Below are 10191 nucleotides of genomic sequence, written 5' to 3' on the forward strand. Positions count from 1 at the left end.
TGAACACTGGCCGGTTGTGCTTCGATGAAGCTACACGAATACATATATTGTTATCGTTTGTGTTTTATCCAATAACTAAGTTTGTTGTTTTTATCAGTGTTGCTTGGAGGGCTAGTAGCGATACTCCCATGTTTACCATCATACATATGAAATAAAGTTCCAAGTTGATAACTAAAGCTAGATATATATATATATATATATATATATATATATATATATATATATATATATATATATATATATATCTCTCCTATATTATAAGTGCCTATCGTTATTTACTGTTCATCTTATTTTCTCCAATCAAATTCGTTCAGTTTATTTCTTCTTCTCCATTCTTCCTCACCGCCTCTCTCCCTCACCTCCCCGCTGTCACTGACTCTCGTCCCCTCTCTCCTGAACAGCGCCACTACCCTTTCTCCCTCTTCCTCTCTCTCACCCGCTCCCTCTCTCCCGCGCGAGCGCCGACCCCGACTGCGCGCGCGCCTCTGCCGACTACGCGACCAGCGACCGGGCGCCGCCATCTCTTCCTCTCTGTCCTCGCGCTCACTCGACGCCCGCCGCCGAGTCCGCCTCTGCCAAGCCGCTTCCGCCCCGTCGCTGACCTCTGCTCTGTCCTCGCTGGCAACGACGCTTCCGAAGAATCTCGGCCGCCCGATTTCGCTGTCTTCGTCATCGGGTTCCAGACTTTTAGGTTTGTAAATTAGGGGTTTTTAAATTGTTATTTCTAAGGTTTGAAATTGGCATCTGATTTGGGGATTCCGAAATCATGGTTGTTTGGATTGATTTCGTTGGTGATTCATGGTTTTTGGTTGATTGAGATTTTGGGCTGACTTATTGATTGAGTTTCAATTAGATTGATTGATCTCGTTATGATTTCAAGAGTGTGGATTGTTAATGGTGAAGTCCTACATTTTGGCGTTGTGCAGAGTTCTTGTTTTGCTTAATTTCGGCTCGGCAGATCAAGTGGCGATCCAGCTGATGCAAAGACTTTTAGTTCAAGTTTCCGGAGCATCTCCGTTGGAGAAGGATCTTGTAAAGGAGTTTAAGCGCATGCCTGATCATCTCAAGGTATCTCTCCTATATTTTTTTTATACACATGTACTGTTGCAAGTCTTTTGTTTCACTGCTGAAATACAAGCTACTGAACTTAGTTAATGATGATCAGAAACAACCACGATATTGACAATCAATCTAACCCATGGTACCATATCTACTGATCTGATATCCAATGGTTCCCATGGTTCGTTCTTGATTAGATATTGTATAGCTACTGAGCTTAGTTACGTGAGGTATAAGATCAATGTCAGGATTATGCCACATCCTGAGATCAATTAATGTCTTAGAGGCCATTATGCCTATTCGTGCAAGTCCTTTAGCAAAAGAGAGCAATAATTGCCTCACTATATCTTTGCTTTGTTTTCTCTCTAACAACCCAAGAAGTCCAAGACATCTGACAGCAATTCTTTGAACGTCTAAATGATCATGTTTTGCCTGCAGTTTAGACAACATAAAAAAATGTTGGCACTTTCAAATCATGAGCATAAAAGTTTTCTTTGAGCCACTTTTCATATAACTTATATCCTTGGGACAAAAAAAATGGAAAGTAACCATACATAAAGGAAATGCTAAATCATAGTTGCTGTATCAAAATCAAATTTTTATATTTAGAAAATCTAAATCAAATTCAATTTAGATTCCACCAGACATATGGGAAACTACCAGTATGTATCCACTTCTTTGATAATTGTGTGATCTTGTTTATTTCATAAGTTTATGTTGTGCATACATGTACATTTTTCTCTCAACCGTTAAATCCTCGGCCAATCAAAATTCAGGAACTGTTGTTTTGCTCCAGAGTTGTTGGGTCTTGTTTGGGTGTTGGGCTCTTGTACTGTAACTTTTACCTTTTCCTTTAAATACCAAAAATAAAAGAAAAAGAAAAAAGAAAAAAAATTCAAGAAATGTCAGAATTTGGTTAAGCATCTTGAAAAAAATAAAATTTGGTTGGATTGGACATTGGGCATTGTATATGGAATCGATTTGGCCATTGTGCAGATCATTGTTAATTCTGTGCTACCTTGCATATTACAATAGTATTGGATCAACTGATATAGGTTTTCTGTAGCAGGTTTAAACGTCCAACGCAATTGCCATCGCCGTGACATTGTAGGATTGTCAACACCAGTTTTACTGCTGAATCTTATTTCCGCACATGAACAAAATGGTTGAAGAAGGTTAGCCATTATATTTGCTAATGTCTTCTTTTTTTATGGTGCACTTTTATCATAATCTTCAGTCTTTTACTATGCTTACATGACCTTGGCGTTTGTTCATTTCTTGGTATGTTGGTGTCCTTTTTAGGATCGGAAGATTCTATATCATCGGCTACAATATTAGCTTCATATCGCGACTCCACTCGGTCGAGAAAATATAAAAAGGTCTGTTTATGGTTTTTCTTTCTAAACTTCTCTCTTCAACGGTTCCAAAATGCGCATCATTTAGTATAAATGTCTTCTACAGTCAGAAATCATTTAGTTGTGTTAAATTAGCTACCTCTTACAATGACGCTCATCAAAATAATTGCTTTCGTATCTTTTCTGTAGCGGAAACTCCGGTCCTCTGAACCTCCATCAATTGTATCGAAATGTAAGCGTAAGCGTAATCTTGGCTTACAGAATCCTGCACATCGGCCTTTCAATTTAAGTACGTCCTTATTATTTTACATTTGTCATCTTTTTAATATTTCAATTTATATTAGTTGTTTTTTGAACCACTGACTGTATATGCATTATCTTTTCCCTATACTTAATACGCAGGTAATGACGACGCATCCACATCCGAAGCTATTGATGATTCCATTTCTTCAGACATGGTGTTAAGTACCTATTTAGGTTTGACCACTACCCGACCTTTGGAAACGGTATTACCACAAAACACATTTACTGAGTTTTATCCTTTCTGTTTTCACCTTTAAATTAGATTACTCTAAATAATAATCCAATTTCGTGTTTTGTCTATTTTTTTTTTCCATTTTGGTGTGATTTTAGATTGTGAATGTTTTCCAACGATATGTGAACCCTTTGAACTGGTTTCTTGTGAATTTTGTTCTGTTCCCTTTTGTGAATTGTTTTTATTGATGTTGAAGCTAAACAACATAACTACATGATTTTTTTCCATGAAGCCGCTTGAGTTATTAAAGCTTTGCCTAATATGAGTTCAGCTGTTTATTATAATTTTTGGAGTCGTTTTAGTTTAACATAAGAGATTGAAGTACCCTCATTGAATTTGAGTTTTTGGGCTATTTATTTAGAATAGTTTTTTTAACAATTTATTTGCTTGTGTTATTAATTATTCCAAGAAGCCTAATGAATTAATTTTAAAGATCATTTTAGCTGTCATGTCTTCTTAGGGCGATTCTGATCTGGCGAAAGCTGCAATCAATAGGAAAAAACCCCCTTTCTCGAAAGGAAGAACTTGCAATTCTTTTTCCTTTCCCCAGCCCTTTTTTAAACCATTAGCAAGAACTTGTTTCAATTGCGGATCATAAGGAATTCGAACAGCTGTCTACGTTTTATTTTCTTATTACATTAATAACTTCATGTTTCTTTACAGCAAACTCTTCCTCTCCTATCAACCGCACAGTCACACTCAAATGGTAAATATACGCTTTTCTATATTCAGCTTATACCATATTTCCTTTACGCTACACGCTTTTACAACTTGTGTTCATTTTATGTTGCTTACTTTTACTATCATGTTGGTCCAACAAGTTGTAGTTATCCCTGCCTAATAACGTAATAAATACGTACTGCAGGAGCACGGACTTCTACTGACACCACTTCTAAATCTGTTCCTTCAGAAACGGTACTGAGTACTTTTCTGGCGTTGAAGAATAAGAACTCTTACATAAAGGTACTAGAATATGTATATCAATTATTTATAAACACAGTATTTATTTTCATCGCGATTCCATCATGAAGAAACATGTTTTCGGCAAAACCTTCCTTTCTCTTGAGAATACTAGGATTTGGAAAAAAAATACTTCCCAGTACGTAGGTAGAAACATACATCAATTATTTATAAATACAGTATTTATTTTCATCGCGATTCCATCATGAAGAAACATGTTTTCGGGAAAACCTTCCTTTCTCTTAAGAATACTAGGATTTGGAAAAAAAATACTTCCATGTACGTATGTAGAAACATAGTCCCCCCCCTAATAGAAATAGTTTAGATAAAAAATTAAAATGTTCATTGATTGGGGATCAATTATATTTTTAGAGTAGTATATAGGTTACCAACACTTGTTCTTGCATTGTTTTTACATTATGTATTTTCCAGAAAAAGAAGAAATTAACGACGACATGCGAACGGTCTAAGGTCCCCTACATGTCTGCACGCCAATTATTCTTTGCGCAAGAACTTCCGAATATAGAGAGTAAGTTAATATGAAATCCAAATCTCTTTCACGCTTTTGCTGTTCTGATTTTGTTTTCACACTTGTTCGACAGCTGTCTATTTAGGATGCATATAGTTTGTCTTCTTAGTACGTGATTTTTCTTCCCATATTTACAATGACATATTTTTAGCTTCTTGGCTGTGTCATTTATATTTTGTAACTTCAAAACTTTTACACTCCCTCTTATAAAAAGGGCTTTCTACACTTATATAGTCGGTCTGCTGCCTGCTTTTATCAGTTCTGGATTATCCATTTGGCCGGTGAAAGAGAATTAGGATATAATTTTATCCATTTCTCTATTTCTTTGATCAAATACTTAATTTTAAACACTGATTATTCATTTCTTTAAAAATGTGTACACAGATATCCATGTTGATCCATTATTTCGAGGTTACGAATTACCAAAACAGCCCGTGGTTTTGACAGACCGAAGAACTTGTTCTTTCTGTGACGCTGTAAAATTCCAATTTGAAACCCCCACCTTTTGTTGTTCATCAGGAGAGATACGTTTGATAGTTCATGACTCTCCTTCGACTCTATTAGATTTATTTTGTGGTTCATCAGTAGAATCAAACAATTTTCGTCAGTATATACGTATTTATAATTCAAGTTTCGCATTTAGTTCAATGGGGGTTCATCTTGATGAGAATTTATTACGTCAGAATAGTGGTATATATACTTTCCGTGTTCAAGGTCAAATTCATCATTGGATAAAACCATTAAATCCTCAAAACCAACTTCTATCTGCACTACAGTTGTATTTTCATGATACTGATTACGAGATCCAAAATCGTCAAGGATTTTCTGGATTATTGTTAACGGAAGTTCTTGAGAAACTACGCTCCATTCTTACTATGAATCCATACGCTAAGTTTTTCAGAACATTGATAAATATTTCTGACCTTAACGACTTCTCAATAATTATAAAAGATAATCCTGGACTTGATCAACGTGTATTTAATGCACCATCTGTTTCTCAAGTAGCAGCCGTTTGGGTGGAAGATAATTCTGCCAGCGATCGTACATATAGAGACATCATTGTTCATGGCCTAGATAATCAAACACATACTATTGGTTATGATTACGGTTGTTATGATCCACTACAATATCCTCTTCTATTTCTGTACGGTGAAACTGGATGGCACGTTAATATTGGCCGCACGTTAAACCGTCGAAATCAACCACCGCCGCCTCATATTCATGTTCAAGATTTGCTTCTTGCAGAACAAGCAGGTGATGTTCGTTCTCTAATTTAAATAGTCAGTACTATATTTAAATAGTCAATTCTACGCAATATTATATATGTTTCTTTCCTCCTGTCTGAATTTTTTACTTGTACTACAACCATCTCATTCACTGCAACATGAGATTAATATACTTCACTCAACGTAATAATATCTTCCCATATTCATTTTCTTTGCTAGGTTGCTCTAATCAACAACAAACTCCTAGAGTATCATGTCGTGATTATTATTGTTACAAACTCCAAATCAGACCGAATGAGCAGTCAATTTTACTCTACAGTGGTCGCCTGTTTCAACAATACATTGTTGATATGTACGTTAAAATAGAAGCAAATCGTTTGAATTTTATCAGAAAAAATCAACAACATATTCGTGCTGATTTATATCAAGGTCTCGTTGACTCAATAGAAATAGGAATTCGTAAAGGGTCGGAAATTGGAAAACGTATTGTGCTTCCAGCAAGTTTTATTGGTGGACCAAGAGATATGCAACGAAGATATTTAGATGCGATGACTTTGGTTCGTACATTCGGAAAACCAGATCTTTTTATAACCATGACTTGTAATCCTAATTGGCCTGAAATACAACAAGAATTAAAGCCATTTGAACTGGTACAGAATCGGCCTGATCTGACGTCACATATTTTCAAGGCTAAATTAGAGCAACTAAAAAAAGATCTCATCACCGATCAAATATTTGGACCAATTGCAGCTTATGTTTATGTTGTTGAATTTCAAAAGAGAGGGTTACCACATGTTCATTTCTTAGTCATATTAAAGACAAGCTTCAAAATTTATATCCCTGAACAAGTTGACAAATATGTGTGTGCAGAAATACCTTCAGAAATTGAACAACCATATTTGTTTTCTTTGGTACTTAAACATATGATGCACGGACCTTGTGGTCTTTTAAATCCAAAAAATGTTTGTATGAATCAGAAAAAAGAATGCAAAAATCATTACCCTAAAGAATTTTCTGAATATACTAAATTAGGTGAAGATTGTTACCCGACTTATAAGCGAACTATTTTGGGTACCCGTGTTATAGTTCGAAGAAAAGAATTGGATAACAGATGGGTTGTTCCGTATAATCCTATGTTATTAGCCAGATTTAACTGCCATCTAAATGTCGAAGTCTGTTCAACTGTAAAAGCTGTTAAGTATCTGTATAAATATGTTTACAAAGGACACGATCGGCTTATGTTTTCTCTGGAAAGCAATTCACACCCTCACAATATTGACGAAATCACTAATTTTCAACAAGCACGATGTGTAACACCATCAGAAGGAGCATGGAGAATATTTGGGTTTACGTTGAATGAAATGGTACCATCTGTATTGGCTCTCCAAATACATCTTCCAGGAAAACACCTTGTTTCCTTCGCTGCCACTCAAGATATTCAATGTGTTTTATCATCTGAGTCAACGTCTGTATCAATGCTTACAGATTATTTTGAATTAAATACTCGTAGTGCAAAAGCAAGATCATTATTGTATAAAGACATTCCCAAATACTTCGTTTGGAATAAGCAAGGAAAGATATGGACTGAACGAAAGAAGAAAATTATGATTGGAAGAATGGTTTCAGTTAATCCCGCTGAAGGGGAGCGATACTATTTGCGAATATTACTTTCTCATTGTAAAGGTCCAGTATCTTTTGAAGATTTACGCACCGTTAATTCCCACTTGGCTGCAACATTTAGAGAAGCATGTTTACTACGGGGTCTCTTACAAGTAGATGATCATTATGATTGTTGTTTCGAAGAAGCTTGTTCTCTTCATATGCCCTCACAACTGCGTCATCTATTTGTTGTTATTCTTGCATATTGCTCAGTTGCAAACCCAGCCTCAATATGGAATAAATACAAAAACGATATGTCTTCAGATTTTCTTCACCACCGAGGTTCAATAGAAGTAGCGAAGTTACTAGCTCTCAAAGAAATACAATACATGTTAGATATGTTGGGAAAAAACATTAATGATTATTCTCTTATCCCTTCTGAAATAAATGTGGACTTCCTCGAGCAGAGCAGTAAAATCATTAATGACGAGCGCACAATTCCAATTAATGAGCAAGACGTGCAATCATATTTTGAACTTAATGCTGAACAACGAACGTGTTTTGACCATGTTATGCAATGTGTTGATTCAAATTTACCAGGATTGTTCTTCGTGGACGGGCCTGGTGGAACAGGAAAAAGTTTTTTGTATCGTTGCTTACTTGCAAATATTAGGAAAAAAGGTTTTATCGCTCTTGCAACTGCATCTTCAGGAGTAGCAGCAGGAATTTTACCAGGTGGTCGAACAGCACATTTTCGCTTTAAAATCCCTCTTGAAGTCCAACAGTCCATGCAATGCAATATTAGCAAACAGTCCAGTCTGGCTACTTTATTACGTATGGCGAAAATTATTGTATGGGATGAAGCACCCATGACGCATCGATTTATTATTGAATCAGTTGATCGCTTATTTCGTGATCTGACAGGTTCTGATTTACTATTTGGCGGCAAGATATTTGTATTGGGAGGTGATTTTCGCCAAGTGCTCCCTGTTATTGTTAAAGGCTCACGAACAGATATAAGCAATGCTGCTTTGGTTAATTCTTACTTATGGCCTTTCTTTACTAAGTATAAGCTTTATCATAATATCAGAGCCACTTCTGATCAAGGATTTTCTGATTTTTTATTACAAATTGGGAATGGCAGTCATTATGTTGACAACGACGAACATGTTTCTATTCCTGTAGAAATGAACATTCCATTCACTCACAATGAAACATCATTACATGAGTTGATCCAACATGTTTTCCCCTGCTTCTCTACTGAGAACTTTGAGTCGTCTCTCATCAACCGTGTCATTCTGACACCAAAAAACGAGTCTGTTGATTTCATAAACGACCTCTTAATCGATTCATTTCCAGGTATTACAATAATTTACATTTTACATCATTACTAAATTATTTTGCACATTTTCTACAACCATGTCTTCTAACGTCTCTTTTTTTCCTTCCAAATTTGTAGGAACCGTCTGTACTTATTTCAGTTTCGACGAACCCATTGAAACTACAGACAGAACTTTTGATTTAGATTTCCTTAATTCATTAACTCCAAACGGAATTCCACCACATCATTTACGACTGAAAAAAAATTGTCCTATTATGTTATTACGCAATATAAACTCCGCAGAAGGGTTATCTAATGGGACACGACTTATTTGTCGGAATTTCATGAAAAACTTGATACAAGCTGAAATCTCGGACGGCCAAAATAAAGGGAAAACTGTTTTGTTACCAAGAATACCATTCTTACCATTGGAAGCACAATATAATTCATTCTCATTTAGACGTACTCAATTCCCGGTTCGCTTATGCTTTGCCATGACAATAAACAAAGCTCAGGGTCAAACTTTAGAATACGTTGGTTTATATTTACCACAACCTGTATTTTCTCATGGTCAACTATATGTTGCCTTATCGCGAGCTAAAAAGAAATCCACTGTGAAAGTTTTGTTACAACCACCATCTCCAAATCTTGATCAGAAATACACCAAAAATATTGTTTATCATGATATACTAAGGCTTGCTGAAGCTCTATGATCAGTTATGATTATATTCAACCTAACTTCATATCGTGGAATTTTTTTTTTCCGGCTTCCGCATCTATATCGAAATAAGATATGATTATTTCCTCGGATGACGTCGTTGTTCTTCAACAGTTATACAACAGGTAATATTTCAAAATCCATTGCGAAATGAAACTGCTATTTTAGGCTAAATATTTCTCTACTGATGTTTGCCAGGTTCATTACAGAAATGCAAAAAGCTTTACGTTGTTCAGTTGTCGGAGAGAGAGTACTCACAGTTCTGTTGTTTGAGCTCTACGATAATGTCCAGGTATAAAGGCTATGTGTGATCAATCAATTAAACTCATCAGTACTTATATGTCAACGTCAAATATCTTTTTTTCTTTCAGCGATACAGCCCAGTTATTTCCACCATTTCACAGCAGCTCTTAAGATTTCAATTCAACATGATCACCACGTAAAATTGCCTTGAGTTCTGGTTAAAACTTATATTAGGAGATTCGTACCTCAATATGTAGTCGTCTGTGGATGTTGAAATTGCTAAATTGTTTATATTGGTAGATTATTTATTTCCTATTTGGATGGTACGTCTGCGTCGTTCTGTTTCCGATTTCCTGTGGAAGATTCCATATCGGAGTTGTAATGATAGTGTAATACTTTGTGTGGTCATTTTATTTAGAGAGCATCCATAGGATGCCTTATAGGTTTTACAGTTTTACTCTCAGACTGTATGTAGGTCCTATGACACAGCTAATTCATGTATGGGGTTAGGTTGTGAAAATTTAGTTCATACTTATATTATGATTTTGTTTTCTGTATATAGTATGCTTTCCTTGACTTTTAAAGAATACACACGGAAAGCTCGTTGACTTTTAAATAATACGTTGAAGTAGCTACAATTTTTTTT

At 35.7% G+C, this 10191-nt stretch overlaps 1 protein-coding gene across 1 annotated transcript; it reads left to right on the top strand.

Moving 5' to 3' along the window:
- The first annotated feature begins 503 nt into the window (after window positions 1-503).
- LOC149402536 (uncharacterized) lies at window positions 504-8788 on the top strand. The gene is made up of 13 exons (XM_089608423.1): window positions 504-691; window positions 927-1068; window positions 2129-2234; window positions 2362-2438; window positions 2604-2703; window positions 2817-2920; window positions 3613-3655; window positions 3815-3912; window positions 4342-4438; window positions 4823-5692; window positions 7864-8097; window positions 8188-8297; window positions 8723-8788. Exons 3-13 carry the CDS (start codon window positions 2213-2215, stop codon window positions 8786-8788), a joined length of 1821 nt encoding a protein of 606 aa, XP_089464549.1. The 5' UTR covers window positions 504-691; window positions 927-1068; window positions 2129-2212.
- Window positions 8789-10191: the final 1403 nt, after the last annotated feature.

The sequence above is a fragment of the Urtica dioica genome, chromosome 3, assembly GCF_054948205.1.
Source record: "Urtica dioica subsp. dioica isolate 48M chromosome 3, U.dioica_male_clone48M_v1_H2, whole genome shotgun sequence".
NCBI classification, from domain to species: Eukaryota; Viridiplantae; Streptophyta; class Magnoliopsida; order Rosales; family Urticaceae; genus Urtica; species Urtica dioica.